Source organism: Vicugna pacos, chromosome 1 (assembly GCF_048564905.1).
Source record: "Vicugna pacos chromosome 1, VicPac4, whole genome shotgun sequence".
In the NCBI taxonomy this organism is placed as follows: Eukaryota; Metazoa; Chordata; class Mammalia; order Artiodactyla; family Camelidae; genus Vicugna; species Vicugna pacos.
Genome location: NC_132987.1, coordinates 110237768 through 110254021, shown reverse-complemented (window position 1 = coordinate 110254021; position 16254 = coordinate 110237768). Strand labels below are relative to the sequence as shown.

General features: G+C 36.3%; 1 protein-coding gene across 1 annotated transcript; it reads right to left on the bottom strand.

Annotated features, from left to right (window-relative positions):
- Positions 1–1001: 1001 nt before the first annotated feature.
- LOC102532319 (small ribosomal subunit protein uS2-like) lies at positions 1002–2026 on the bottom strand. Its single transcript, XM_015248669.3, has one exon. The coding sequence runs from the start codon at positions 1946–1948 to the stop codon at positions 1157–1159; it is 792 nt and encodes a 263-aa protein (XP_015104155.2). The 5' UTR covers positions 1949–2026; the 3' UTR covers positions 1002–1156.
- Between the last annotated feature and the right edge of the window lie 14228 nt (positions 2027–16254).

Below are 16254 nucleotides of genomic sequence, written 5' to 3'. Positions count from 1 at the left end.
GGAGTGAGATTCCTGGGTCATATCGTAAGTCTACTCCTAGTCTTTTGCAGAATCTCCATACTGTTTTCCACAGTGACTGCACCAAACTACATTCCCACCAGCAGTGTAGGAGGGTTCCTTTTGCTCCGCAGCTTCTCCAGCATTTGTCATTTGTGGACTTTTGAACGATGGCCATTCTGACTGGTGTGAAGTGATATCTCATCGTAGTTTTGATTTGCATTTCTTTGATAATTAGTGAAAATTCCCTTTTTTTTCTTCTTAACTTGATAGTTGATTGAAATTTCATTGACACAGCAATAGAGCTCTTTCTTGTTTTGTGAGCAAGACAAATGACACAGACGGGTCCCTCTGCCACAAAAGGTGAAAATGCAAAGGAAACACAAGTGGTTCATTGGAAGGAAGGGTAAGATGTGCAGGTTTGTGCTCTGGTTCCTCTTGATCTCATCCAAATATTTTAAGCTCAGTGTCCACAATGTGGATAACATTACAGATGTGAAAGGTCTTCGTAGAAACCCAAGTGTTAAGTAGGTACTCAGGAAATGTGAGTCCTTTTCTCTTTCTCATCAGTGATGACTGATCAATGTGCTTGAAGAATTGGTTCAAACCAGGATAAGACAGGGTGGTCTCAGGAATACAGAAGCAACCAATCAACAGTATCTAGAAAGTCCTGAGGGATTTTTGTATTTTTAAGGAGCATCATGTTTATAAATTATATGACATTGTTTTCAAATATTTTGCTTGTTTAATCACTGAGAAAACCCTTTTTTTTTAACAAAGAGCTACTCAGCACTATTTCTTTTTAAAGAGTTACTTGCAGTGATATTTTTCTCTAGAAAATATTTTTCCCAAGAATAAATCTCTGTGTTTGGTGGAAGGCATTTTAGAGACTGCTTTAATGATTTAAAATATTCACAGCTTCTCAAGTAATGCTGAGATGGACATATCAATTTATTTATTTATTTATTTATTTATTTATTTATTTATTTATTTATTTTCACAATTTGTAGGAACCTTATTTTCCGTCAACCTATTTCCGTTTTAAGAGTTTGTGGAAAGAACAGCTTACGACCACTCCGTGGTTGTTGCAACCCATTCGGTGGCCTGAGCAGTGGGAGCTGCAGACCAGTCTTCAGTGGCGGGCTGAGCGCTCCAGTCTTCAGTAGGGAACTGCTGAATGGGCAGAGGGCACCTGCACGCCTTCGGACCAGTCCGCCACCTCAGGCTGAGTAGCAGTGAACTCGGGAGCGGGAGCTGTCCATTCACCCTGAAATTCCTCCTTGGTCACGGCCTTTTCAGCTGCAGCCTGCTCTTCCTTTTCAATCTCTTCAGGATCTCTGTAGAAGTAGAGATCAGGCATGACCTCCCACGGGTGCTCCCGGGAGATGGTGCCACTCATGCGCAAAACCTCCCGGGCGAGCATCCACCACATCAGACCCACTGAGTGAGCTCCCTTGTTGTTGCACGGGATGGCAATGTCCACGTAGCGCAGAGGGGAGTCCGTGTTACACAGGGCGATGGTAGGCAGGTTAACATAAGATGCCTCGGTGAAAGGCTGGTGGTCGGCTCTGGGATCAGTAACCACCAGAAGTCTCGGCTCCCGGAAAGCTGCCTGGATCTGGTTAGTGAAGGTTCCAGGCGTGAAGCGGCCAGCAATAGGCGTGGCTCCAGTGGCAGCAGCAAACTTCAGCACAGCTCGCTGGCCAATATTCCTGGAGGATATGACACTGACATCAGCTGGGTTTTCAATGGCAACAATGGCCCGACCTGCCAACTGAAGCTTCTCCCAGGTTCTCTTCAGATTTATGATGTAGATACCATCACTTTTCCTTTTGTAGATGTACTGCTCCATTTGGAAGTCAAGGTTGGTGCCACCTAAGTGGGTTCCTGCTGCAAGGAATTTGAGGACATCCTCCTCCTTCATTTGCAGGACATCAAGGGCTCCGGACATTGTGAAAGTTTCCCTTTAAGTTACGATGGGAACCCAGAACAACGCCGTATGGACCCCTCTGTGGGTAGCGCGGAAAAGCCATATCAATTTATTAAGATAACTGAAACAAAATTAAAATTTAGAAGTACGAGGTTTGTAACATGCAAGTTAAAGCTAATGCACTCATGAAATTATAATCATATTATTTACAGGTTAAACATTCAACTCAAACATCTCTAACATTTGTAGTGACAATTTTCAAGAGATATAAACAGAAAATTCTGTCTTGTGGAGATTTCAGTAGCATGCTATTGCTTTAACAGAGTTAACAAATTTCTTCCTTTCAGTAAATTTATGAAAATTTATGAAAATCTTATGAAATAGTCACTCTACAGAATGAAGAATAAGGGACATATAATTCCAATTTAAAATGTTATGCCATTTTCCCTTCAATAAATAATCAAAAAGTGAAGACTATATATATATATATATACACACATACATATATATAGTTTTTATTTAATAGATTTATAAATGTTGCCTGATTTTTACATGGTTGAAAAAATAAGTAAATGAATACTGCTTCTGTACATACTTCTATTTTAAAGCCTATATACTTACTATTTAATACAATTTTCTAACTCAAGCAAAATGATATTGTGAGGAAAGAGATATAGCACATGTCAAAACAGGAGCCCAGAGCCAAATGTGACTATGGGAACATAAACCTCCTGGAAATTAAAAAGAAATGTTGAGAAGGGCTTTGAACTTCCACGGTGCATAGAATGGCTCATATTAACTAGACTTCAAGAGACTGGAGTGCTCCAACTGACTGTTGATTTATAGGTATTTTATTTTTACAATCTGCCACCTTTCTGAGCTTACTGTTTTCCAGTTGGGACTTCCAAGATATAAAATTAAATCACTTGTAATAATTGCAGTGGTGTTTCTTTCTCTTTAGTATTTTCACATCTCATTTATTTTTATACTGTATTTCAGTGACTGGTACTTACAGGAAAATGTTAGGTAGTTATGGAAACTGTGGACATCTTTGCCTATGACTGAATTTAATAGGAATGCATTTAATTTCACCATTTGATGTGACTTTTGTTCGTTTATTTATATACACATAAATATGTATATATTTTCTATATTAAATTAATATTCATCTAAGTTGTAAAAAACAGTCAAGAATGGAAGCTAAATTTGATAAATTAAGTGTTGGATACCTATTGGATTTTTCTTCTTTGACTTATAAATGTGGTAAAACATATATAAGTGTGACTTATATATTTATAAATGATATAAATATGACATACTTATAAGGTTTACTGTATGATTTTACAAATAGTTTATTCCGACTTTAAAATCTATACTCACTACTGACATTTGCCTGTAAGTTTTGTGATACATAAAATTTTCTTATTACTATTATGACTTTCATAGTGAAATATTTTTCTTTTTGTAAGATAAGGAATAGTTTGAACAATACGACATTACATAAACATTTGAAAAAAATTCAACTCTGAAACCATTTGGGCCTTTGGAAGTTCATCTTTGATAACATTTTCAATTAAGTCTATGATTATATAACTGTCAGTGAGTTCATTAACCCATTTTATTTAATAGAAATATTGAATTTTTATTAGTTGAACTTGTTTCCACAAAGTATTTAAGATGGCTAGAGAGAACATTAAAAGCAGGAATTTGACCTTCAATTGCATAGTATGTTCTGCAATTTAATTCTATTAATGAAAAAGCTGTAGTTCTATTATACCCCATATTCATGTTGAGTGGAACAAAATCTTGTGTGCTATATAAAGTCAAAATAACTGGTTAATTTAGCATGTTGAGAACATGTTTCCGCCCAAAACTTGGTTCCTCTGAAATAAGGGACCATGTTTCACTCATATATATATATACACACACACATATATTTTATCAAGTGCATCTATACAGTGCTATGGCATATGGTGAGTGTTCAATAAATACTTGTTCCTTTTTTAAAACACATATGAGTGAATCAACCAATATGAACAATCCTGAACACATGAACAATTGAACAATATGAACACATCTTTTTTAGGAATTGGCAGAGCTGTGCTGAGGACCGTGGCACATGGACTTCTAATGACCCCATCTCAGCCCTGGGAGCCGTAGCATGATTGGAACAAGTATTTCTGCTCCTTTTTATTTTAGATGCTGCAAAATACATCAGGCTGGCAGCTGAAGCTGGATTTTCTCTCATTTATCCTGTCGGAGGATAATCGTTAGGGAGAGGAAGGAATACGTTGTCTTGTTAGGATTAGTAGAAACAAAAAGAAGATTAAAAGAAACAGTAAAATGTTAAGATTTTCCCTTGGGAGGAAAATAAGTTCTATATTATATATTAAATGCAAGCTTAATGAAAAATATTATCAAGGAGGTGAAACACAATATCCTGGTTAGACTTTTTGCTTTCCATTATCATAATAAAATTACCACTTACTATGTTTACATAACAAAAACTCATTTATTATGGTTATATAACAACCATCATAAGAAGTTGCTAATTGCTTTTCATTTTTATCTCATTTATTATACATATCAATTCTATGAGCAAGGCAATCTTTTAACCCCCAGTTTATGGGGAAGTAAACTGAGGCTCAGAGAGCATGCGTTCATAAGTTTTGTGTGGCATAAATGGGAAGCCCAGCTGTAAATTTACCCTTGTCTGGCTTCAACACCATGCTCTTATCTACCATACAACATGATCTGATCACTTCTCTTTGAGTTGTAAAAATGCCTTAAAATCTTCTATCTGGGTCTCCTCTACATCACCTCAACTCCTTCACTTTATTTCATTGCCTTCTCAAAACTCAAGGGAACATACAAATCTTCAGGAAGCTGACCCTAATTTTTCTAGTCTTTTCAGCTATGATCACTCTAAATGTTTCAGCTCACCTGCTTTCGTGACCATCAGAACCAAATTTTGTTCATAAGACGTAAAGAACTCTGCTTTTTTTTTTTTGACTGATCAATCACTAATATTCTGGATGCCTTTTTTTCAGCTCATTTTTGTTTAAGGAAAACATTTTAACAAACTTATAGATGATACAGAGAAATTGTAACTAACAGCATGTTCAAAATAAAGGTCACATGCAAAGCATTTTAGTTATTTGATAAAACTGTCATAAATTTATGCTGCCATCATCTCTTTTTGCAAATTTCTGGAGCAGTAAATGATCTTCTCCAACATGTTAGCCTAGTTTCAGTTTTGGAATAGTAACTACTTCTCTTGTTTATAGCCACTTGCCTGGCTTTCTATAAAACATTCCTGGACGTTTTAAGCTAGCAATCTTCCCAAGAACTGAGTACACAAAAGGTCACACTGACCCTGAATTCTCCGAACATTTCCAAGTCTCCTGGCTCATCCAGCAGGGCTCTAGCTAATCCAGTGGCTACACAGCAAAAAAAAAAAAAAAAAAAAAAAAAAAAAAAATCACTGCCAAAGACATGTCTTGCAACTTTTAAGGTGGGTTTGCATTTTTTTTCCCCCCTGGAATGAGTTTCTGTCCCTATAAGACAAAGAAACTTTCATTCTTTCTAGACTAAAATTTTGCTTCCGATAGAACTTTATTTCTCTAACTCATCCTAAATGCATGTATTTTGGGATACAATATATTGAAACCTACAAGGGCTATGATAGATCAAAGTAAAGTGACTGAATAGGATGCAATAATAAAATAGAATAATAATAATTCACAATAAATCTAATGGTACATAAAATAATTATGTACCATAATTAGAAAATATCACATTTGTACATAAAATGACTATAAAATATTTTATACAATATATTATATAATGTGTTACTTTATATATTATAACAAGTACTAGTAAATATAATAATACAAATAAAAATAGATAGAAAGCAAGGTAATTTTGGTGGCCCAAATAGTGGTTGAGCTCAGAAGAGTACTTTGCATGGAAGAATGGCTTTAAGGTGGGAGTGACACTGCCATGTAACACTTCACATACTTTGCTAACATTTTGCTGACCCCATGATATTAATTCAATTACCCTTTTTTAAAAATACAGAAAAACACACACACAAAAGAAGGAAAAATCACTTACAATTCTACTACCTTTAGTCCCACAAAATTATACAAAGAAAGATGTGAAAATACGTCTTCTCTTGCTTCAGTTCTGCCTACTGAAATAGCCATTGTTTTTCATTTGTTTTTAATAATTTCTGACAGTATGTCTTGAAATGGCTGCAGTCTCATCGCCAGAAGCTCTGGCTTTCCCACGACCTGCCAGTCTGTTAAGAGGTATAACCTGAACCATAAATGGGCTCAGAAATACTGATCTGCTAACCATTCAAGTCATTGCTTCCCTGTCACGTGTGCGGAAGTTCTGTGCACACCCACTTTTCAACTGCTTGGCATTATTATTATTCCCTCTTAGACATGGACCCATTCTTTGCTTCTGCTTCTTTCTAGAATCAGGTGCCCAAATAGCCTCCTGCTCATTCCTTTCTGCTTGAGAGCCCCTCTAGTCCTCCTCCGTCCCCTGGCTTCACTGTGAGATGCTGCTCCCCAAATTCCCACTTCTTAGCTGCCTTCAGTAAAAGCACACAGGTTTCTCAGATTTACCTATTATCCCATCGTGCTAGTAAATGGCCATGGGAACAACTAATTTATATATATGGTAACAGTGCGAGGCCGACCAGTAAGTTGTAGTTTCTGGGCAGAAGATCCAACATGCATACCGATTAATCGTGAATTTATTTGTAAAATGTAAGTATCTGCTATGCAGATTTTCTCTGTCTGGAAATTTATAAGACTGAAAACTCCTTGAGGGCAAAGACCAATTTTGATGGTAGATACTCAAGCTACATATGTTTTATTCTTGAGCTAATATCACTCTTCTACATGGAAATAAAGTCAAATACAACCTGTAATTTGCTGATAAATATGTTAACTGACAAAGCATGCTGACAATAAGTGGATATTTCTCTTGTTCCTTAGCATAGAATTAATTTGACATTAGCAATACTCTGAATATCAATAATATCCTTTAGGATTTACTGTATATACAATCATGTAGTCTCAATAAATTCTTGTGTCCTTCTTTCCAATCTTTATCAACTAACTGAATTTTTACAACCTTATTTCATTAATTAAGACTTCTGGGATGATACTAAATAAAAGTGGTAAAAGTCAACACCCTTGATCTTGAAAAGTGTTCAGTGTTTCACCATTAAGTCCTATATTAGCTGTAGGTTTTTGGTAGATGTCTATTATAAGATTGAATTAGTTCTCCTGTACTTCTGTTTTGCTAGGAGAGTTTTTTTTTAAGTTTTTGTTGAATTTTGTCAAGCACTTTTTTTGGCATGTGTTGATGTATTCACATGATTTTTACCTTCTATTCTGTTAATCAATTAAATTGACTGATTTACAGTTGTAAAGGCAGTCTTGAATACTTGGTCATGATGTATTATTTCATTATACATTGCTGGATTTGATTTACTAATATTTTGATAAGAATATTTGTGTTTATGTTCATAAGGGTTTTTTTTCTATAATTTTTTTCTTGTAATGTCCTCATTAGGTTTTGGTATTAGGTAATGCAGACTTCATAATATCAATTAAAAAGTATTTCCTTATGTTCTAAAGGAGTTCATGTAAGATTGGTAGTTGAATGTTTGCTAGAATTCATCAAGGAAGCCAACTTGGTCTGAAGCTTCCTTTGTAGCTTTGTGGTAAGGTCTTAAATTACGACTTCAATTTCTTCAGTGCTATGCAGATTTTCTCTTTCTGTTGTATCAGTTTTGGAGAGTTGCATTTCTTCAAAGCGTTTGTCTATTTCATCTCAGTTGCCAAATTTATTGAATTATTTTGAACATACATGTCTTCAAAATATTTTCCTAATAAACTTCTGATATGTGTAGGACCTGTAGTTATGCCCCACATTTATCTCTCACACTGGTAACTGGTTCCTGATGCTTCCTTCATTCCTCCCTCCCTTCTTCACTTCTTTCTTTCTACCTTCCTTCCTTCTTTAAAAATTAGTCTTTTTAGGGTTTTATGCATTTTGTTAGTCATTTCAAACCCAGCATTTGAGTTTTGATTTTCTCTATTGTATTTTTTCTGTTTTAATAATATTAATAATTTTTATTGTGTGTGCACCAAGCACATCATGCATTTTGTAACATTTATCTTGAATTCTCAAAATAATATTGCAGGGGAAGTATTACTGCTTTTAGTTTAAATGTGTGGAAAATAAGGCACAAAGAGGTTAGTTATTTTTTTCTTTTTTTGTATCTTATAAATATCACAGGCTATATTTGAATTTAGGACTGTAGAATGCCAAAGATGATGTCTTTTACTACATGACAGTGCCTCATGGCAAAGTGGCAGAGTGTGGAATATATGAGTTGTGATTCTAAGTCCGGTTCTTGCTGGGGCACTAATCAGCACCACTAAGCTTACCACATCAGTTCATTCGGGATGCCTGGTTTGCGTAGCTATAAAACTTGTAGTCAGTTTTGATGAGGTAGTCAAACCAGCATATGTACTGATCTCATCTAGAAACAACTTAGTGGTGTCTTATAACTTGCATACAGGCAATCTTATCAAGGGTGTAAATAGCAAAATTCCTGGAGAAGCTAATCATAGGATGGGAGTATAAGAAAATTTACCTTTTATTTCTTGAGGGCAGCTGCTCTCACTGAAGCACAGTGTGCTCTCCCTCCATTATCTTTCCTCTAGAAGGTCCAGTTTTTGGAGTTTGCTCTCATGAGAGATTTCTTATTGGATCCAATCCACAGTGATGGTCTAGGAAGATGCCAGGAAGAAAGAATCAACCACATTTGATGGACTGCAAAAGTGACCCCAAGTCTTTATCCTTCAGAGACTAGTGGACCATGTTAGGTACCCTTCAGTGCCTGAGCCTCTATCCTAAAAGAATATGTGTGTTGGAGTAAAATGTATATCAATAAGAATATTTGGTCTATAAAGAGTACATGATTTTATTTTGGAGACTCCTTGGATATGTTAGAGTAATTCTATAGTAGATATAATTTGAAAAGGCTACTTCAGACTAGTTTTCTGTTTATTACATCAAAGTCAGTGGAGTGATGAATGAAGTGAAATGATGATGATGATGAATGAAATGAAACAATGGCTTACTTTAAGCCTTAGATCTCTGCAGCTTTGGTAAAAGAAAATAAATATGACTACCAGGATAGGCTAATTTTTTCTTTGAATGTTTCATCTGCTCACAAAGATGTCTGTGTCCGTGGAGTCCTCTGACTGCCCAGATCCCTTCCCTTTAGCACTTGTGTTAAGAAGCATCCATTCCTGAACTTTTCATGACTTTTTCTTTCTCTGCTTCTAATTTTCTAATGAAATGTATTTATCTGTTTCCCATTCACGTGAGCACTAAGAAGGCAATCAGATAATTGAATTCACTTTACTGATGACCAGTAAAGTCTGACACAGGTCATTGACACTCTTATCCCACTACTAGACAAGGTAATAATAAAAATATCATAAACCTTAGGTGGAGGTTAATTCTTCCACTATGAGTCCACGTATAAATTATATGAAATGTTCAAACCAGGCTGATAAAATTTGAATTAGTTTAATGTTAATTGGATTCCTTACCTGGGGAATTGACACAATGATAATACCCCTCTCTTAAGTTTTGCCATGGTGATAAAAATGAGATGACATATAAAAAGTTATTAGTTTTGTGCTTGTGCCATATTAAATACTCAGTAGGCCACTAACTACATTATAATTATTATTTCTAGAAATATATAGCAGTTTAAGAATATGTAGATTGAGTATAGGGATCTGAGTTTAATGTCTTTTTGAACATAACACCTCACCTAGGAGAAAAATGCATTTCTAAAAGCAAACTTGTACAGCAGTGATTTTTCCACCTTTTGCAATTCGTACTGCCCCTCTGGGCAATGTGTATTATGCTGATTTACACATTTCAAGAGTACTTTATAACGTTGATTGGTCATATTTCATTAATAAGAGTCTAGGTTTACAAAAAAAACCCACCACCAACATCACCACAACAATAACAACAAAAGCCCAGCTCTTGACTTGAAAAAACATGAGAGGCAAGGTCATAAAGAAGAGCAGGGACCAGCCCATAAATCAAATCAAATAATGGCTACAGTGGGGCAAGTGGAAGCCAGATGAGGGGGAGCAATGTTCTCTAAAATGCAGACTAGAACATTTTCAAATACTGAGTAATCCACATGTCAATTCTCTCCAATGACACTAATTTTTGTAAATGATATGTTTATAAATGCCTTTATTACAAAGCAAAAAAATTTCTAGACTCTCATCAAGAAGGGACAAAACACACAAGGAATTAATAAGGCCCCAGATCAACGTGAGGTAGCAGACACATAATCACATTAAGTCAGTACAGTGTGGCCATTGTGCTACGACAGCCTGGAGAAAGAAGTCCAAGTCTCCTTGCGGGTCTTGGCAAGCTCTGTACAGAGGCAGAGCCACTGCATCAGGATTGCAGAGCATAAGTAAGGAGTCACTGAGTAGGACACTAGGGGGACTGGGGACGTTATCCTTTACCGAACTTGCCCTCCATGCTATCCTGTGATGTAGTGAGTGTTCCGTCAGTCTTGTCTGACTTGGACTGCATCACCATCATATGGAGGATATTCTATCTCTATTTTATAGGTCTTGAAATTGATGGTCATAAATAACAAAGGCTCGAGTTTACGCAGTTAGCCGGAGGCAGATGTGACCTCCAAATCTAGGACTGCGTGACTTGATATTTTTTCATTTCAAAACACCACTCTAAGGACATTCCAGGAAAAGTTCCTGGAGTGGCAAAGTTACGGCACTTTGGGACATATTGGTAAGATGGAGAAAGAGTAAGTAGGTCAGTGTCACTAGAGGGTGCCATTTTGGGAAAGAGAAAAGGTACTGTAAGGAAAGAAAGTTGAAGGATTTTCTCATATTCTGTTCTCTTTAAGGCTTATCCTGGAATGTCGATGTTCATTTTCACTGGCATCTACTCACTGATGCAACCATCACCCTTATTTCTCATACCTGCATATCTGCACGTCATCATATCAAATTACACACTCATGTTTCGAGGTTTATTCTCTCTCTCTTTTCTTTCACTCTCAGTATCATCTCCATCCTCATGAAAAAATATCACAAACATAGACCTAATATTTAGATCCAAAGTGTGGATGTTCTGTTCCCCCTAAACTCTGAACTCCATTTTATTACCTTGAACTTAAGAAAGAAACTTAAATGAACCAATTGTAACTGACCTGTAGCTATTCATGTCTTTTAGGAGGAATTTTTAAAAAAATATGACTTATCCTTCTGTTGAAAAGTACTCTGGCCAAAATAGAGGCAAAGCTTTCTAGTTCAAAATTCACCAGCCTATTAGTTTTCAGTGGTGTTTCATTTCACATAAAGATGTTTTGACCAACTCTAGTTCTGATCTAGGTTGGTCATCAGAAGTCCCGTGACATCCTTTTTGGAAGAGGTAGAAATGTCAAGCTGAGAATTTTGGTCAAAGTCTAGGTTAGGGCATTGAGTTCTGCCTCTTAAATCCTCTCTGTGGCTTTTGATAGTATGTTTGGCCATTTTATTTGTCCTCTCTTTGGAGTGTTGGGAAGCTTCCTACAATAGCCAGCTGAGCACATACACTTGTGCGTGGTACTGAGATCCAACTCAGCAGGTTAATAGATTTGGGAGATTTCTACAAAATTCTTTTACAGTAATAACCGGGGAGTCCCTGGACACCTTTATATTGCAGTAATATAAAGATGTAATCTATTGTTCTGTCACATATCATCCCCAAACTTAGAACTTAAAAAAATGATATTTGTTTTATTTAAGTTTCTGCAATTTATGTGGAGCTTGTGGAGATGAATGTTTCTGTTTCCCTGGGCATTTACTGGACCAGCCCAAAGTCTGGGGACTAGAACCGTGGGATAGCTTGCTCATTTGCATGTCTGACTGACAGATGATGCTGGCTGTCAGCTGGGACCTGTGCTGGGGTTATGGTCTGAACACCTCTGTGTGACCTTTCCATTTGGCCACTTGGCTTTCTCATAGCTTGGTGGTTAAGTTCTAAGAGTGAGTACCTCAAGGGAGAGTCAGGTTGAGACTGAACTATATTCTTCTAACTTATCGTTGGAAATTATGTAAATGCCACTTCAGCAATGTTCTATTCATTTGGAATGAGTCACTATGTCCAGTCCATATTCAAGGGGAAGGGAATTAGATGTTAGTTTTCTTTTTTTTTTTTTTAACATTTTTAATTGAATTATAATCATTTTACAATGTTGTATCAAACTCCAGTTTAGAGCACAATTTTTCAGTTATACATGAACATACATATATTCATTGTCATATTTTTTTTCCACTGTGAGCTACCACAAGATCTTGTATATATTTCCTGTGCTATACAGTGTAATCTTGTTTATATTATATTCTGTAGGCATATGCAGACTGGACAGATGTTAGTTTTTTGAAGGGGGGCATGTAAAAACATTTGTGGGATGTATTTTACAAGATTGTACTTCTTCTTGTCTCCATTTAAAATGAGGAAACAGAGTATCAGAAAGTGGTAGAGCTGAGGTTACATCCTAGGCTCTCTTACCCCTACTTTAAGTTTTTCTCCATGCTACGTGTGTTGATGAATTTTAAAAGTGCACTTTTATAACAAAGAACTTGTACTATTGTGTCTAAATCAGTCACTGGCAAACCATGGCCCCCGAGCCAAATCTAACACATCATCTGTTTTTATAAGTACAGCTTTATTGAGACACTGCCATATTCTTTCATTTATGTGTTGTCTATGGTTGCTTTTGCTCAACAATGGGAGCTGAATAGTTGTGATAAAGGCCTTATGGGCTGCAAATCCTAAATTCTTTACTAGCTGACCTTTTATAGAGAGTATTTGCCAAACTTTGCTTTAAATTGCCCATTCTTGTACACATGCTTTCTCTAGCTTAACATCGAAACTGAACAATAGGGACTTAGGTTGGTAGAACTCTAAAACTTCTGACCTGTTGTCGCAGGTACTAAAGAGAGTTGGACTATGTATTCAAGCTGTGTAAAATGACAAAGAGGTCTATAAAACCTACACATGTTCTATCCATTGGGGCTTAACAAAAGAAGCAGACCCAATAGGGATTTCCCATAGAGATTTAACCTTTCACAGTGTGGGGGAGATGGTCCAACAAGCACACGGGAGACTCTTTCTTCTATACCTGGTGCTGCAACCTCATTCATCAAAGCAGCCATTCAAGAAGGGAGGCATGGGCAAGCTGGAAACTGAGAGGCTGAGCCAGAGCCGATGAGGACACACTGGGCCCTATGAGATAAGTGGACACATTCAGATGAACTGGAACCTGCATCAGTCTCTTACTGCCTCTGAGCCTCCTACTTTGATACCGGGGTGGGGGGCGGTCCTATAGAAGAAGCTGGTGCCCTTTGTGATTCGCCTGGCCCAGGAGTCAGAGCTGCAATACTGAAGAGGAATCTGCAGTAGGAGCAGGAGATTGTGCAGGCTTGAATACTGACTGCTGCCACCAGGATTAGTTGCCAAGTAGAAGGTTTGTATGTATTTAGGCATCCCATGTTCATCTCCAACCATGGCAGGACAGAGAAATGTGGTTGCTACTTCACTTCTGTCTTTTAAATCCTATGCAAACACTAGCATATATGGATATATAGAAGAATATTTATTGTAACATTGATAGTGGCAAAATATTGGAAGCAGCCTGAATACCCAGCAATAAGGTATAGTTGCATAAAATAAATGTATCCATATGTATATGTATATGTAAATGTCTATCTATGTATCATTATATAGCTATAAAAATACCTGAAAGGATGGCCAATATAAAGAGTAGCATCTTATTTTTTACAAAGTATAGGAATAAAAACTCCTCTGTGTGTTTTTTTACAGTGCACTTTTTAAAAAAGTGGTTTAATAATAAAACTTATTTCAGAATATGAAAGATCTTCAAACTACACTTAATATCTTAAGCATTCTTGCTGAGCTGGTGTCAGCTGGTAAGTTTTTGTTTTCTTTGGTCTAATTTCTGTTTGTAAACAATGACCATCGATGCATCATGTGTACTTTGGACTTTTCTGATACTCGTATAGAGGCTGTTCTGAGTATTGGAATTTGGAAACTGCAATGTCATACTGTTTGTTGTTGCTTTGTTTTTGGTATCTTCCAATATCCCTCAAACTCATGTGTTGTAGAGCCTTGAACGTGGAGTTTTGCATCACTTTTATTTACTGTCTGTGCTATTTTCTAACATAAACAAAATAAAGGAACACTTTATTGTGCAGATTCATTGTATTCTTGCAAAGACTGGATTGAAATGTAAGTGTTTCACTTGTGTGGTTGTCAAATATGGAACCATTTTTGTGACATTGAGACTCTGTGCCTTGAAACTGGTAAAGTTTTTAATCTAAAATGTTACTGCTTTTTCGTGGCCTCCATTATGGAATGCTTTTAATAGTCAACTAGTGACCTGCAAGAATTGAAGATCTTAAATTCACCAGTAATTCTATTGTCTAAGGTGGAAAAAGAAAGAAAAAAATGTGTCAAAATCAGAAGTGTGTCTTGGTGTGTGTGTTTCCCTGGCATGTACATGTGTATAAAAGATACACATAACGTGAATGTCCTTGAGGCTTGAAGGAGGGAGTGTGAATGGGAATGCTTTGAGGAATGTGTTGGTAAAATGTGTTTGCTTTTCATTAATAGTCGTATTTGTACTCCCTGGTTTCAGTGTCTAAAAAGCTTGCAATCTAGTTAAGAAGACCAGAAGAGATATAAAAAATTGTAAGACCAATTATTACTACAGTAAGACATGCAAAGTATTAAAAAATACAAATTGAGAAAATATAGACTATAAAACAAGGTGAAAGCTGATTTTGGTTAGGTTAACAGAGAAAGACATCCTTTGATTAGAACCTAAGTTTATTTTACAGTTTCTGTCTGTACAAAGATTATTTATGATATCCTAAACTCTTTGTGTGTGTGTGTGTGTGTGCGCGTGTGTGTGATATTTCACCATTTGTGGCCCTTCATTCAATTTTTTTTTCACTTCAAAAGCCAGAATTTTATAACTGGCATAAACATTTCGATTGCATCAAAAAAAACAAACAAACAAAACCTAGAAATAAACTTAGCCAAGGAGGTTACTTATACTCTGAAAACTGTAAAACATTGATGAAGGAAACTGAAGATGATACAAAGAAATGGAAAGACATCTTGTGCTCTTGGATTGGAAGAATCAACATTATCAAAATGCTGGTACTACCCAAAGCAAGCTACAGACAGAATGCAACCTCTGTCAATATGCTCATGAAATTTTCACAGAACTAGACAAATAATTCCAAAATTTGTATGGAACCATAAAAGATCCCAAATTGCCAAAGCAATCTTTTGTAGATCTTTTTTTTCTCTTTCTTCTTTTTGTTCTCTTTTCTTACAATTTGATGACTAGAGAAGGTCCTTTAACATTTTTTGTAAAGCTGGTTTGGTGGTGCTGAAATCTTTCAGCTTTTGTTTATCTGTGAAGCTTTTTATTTCTCCATCAATTCTGAATGAAAGCCTTGCTGGGCAGAGTATTCTTGGTTATAAGTTTTTCCCTTTCATCACTTTAAATATATCATGCCATTCCCTTCTGGCCTGTAGAGTTTCTGCTGAAAAGTCAGCTGATAACCTTATAGGAGTTCCCTTGTATGTTATTTGTTGCTTTTCTCTTCTCTTTCTGGGACCCCTAGAATGTCAATATTATTGTGCTTCATATTGTCCCAGACTTCTCTTAAACTATCTTCATTTCTTTTCATTCTTTTTTCTCTTTTTTCTGTTCTGCAGTAGTGATTTCCACTAATCTGTCTTCTAGCTCACTGATCTGTTCTTCTGCCTCACTTAGTCTATTCTTGTTTCCTTCTAGTGTGTTATTCATTTCAGTGATTTTATTCTTAAACTCTTTTTGGGTATTCCTTATATTGTCCAACTGTTTGCTAAAAACTTCACTCTGTGCACTTTTACTCCTCTTGAGGTCTCTGAACATCTTTGTCATCATTACTTTAAACTCTTTCTCAGATAAATTGCCTATCTATTCATCACTTCTTTCTTCTGAGATTTTATCTTGTGCCTTGGCCTGGGAGATATTCCTCTGCTGCTTCATATTGTCTATCTTTCTATTTGTATTTTAGGTAGATTAGTTATGTTTCTTGACCTTGGAGAAGTGGCCCTCCGTGGGAGATATGCTATGAGTCCCAGCAGTATACATCTCTCTT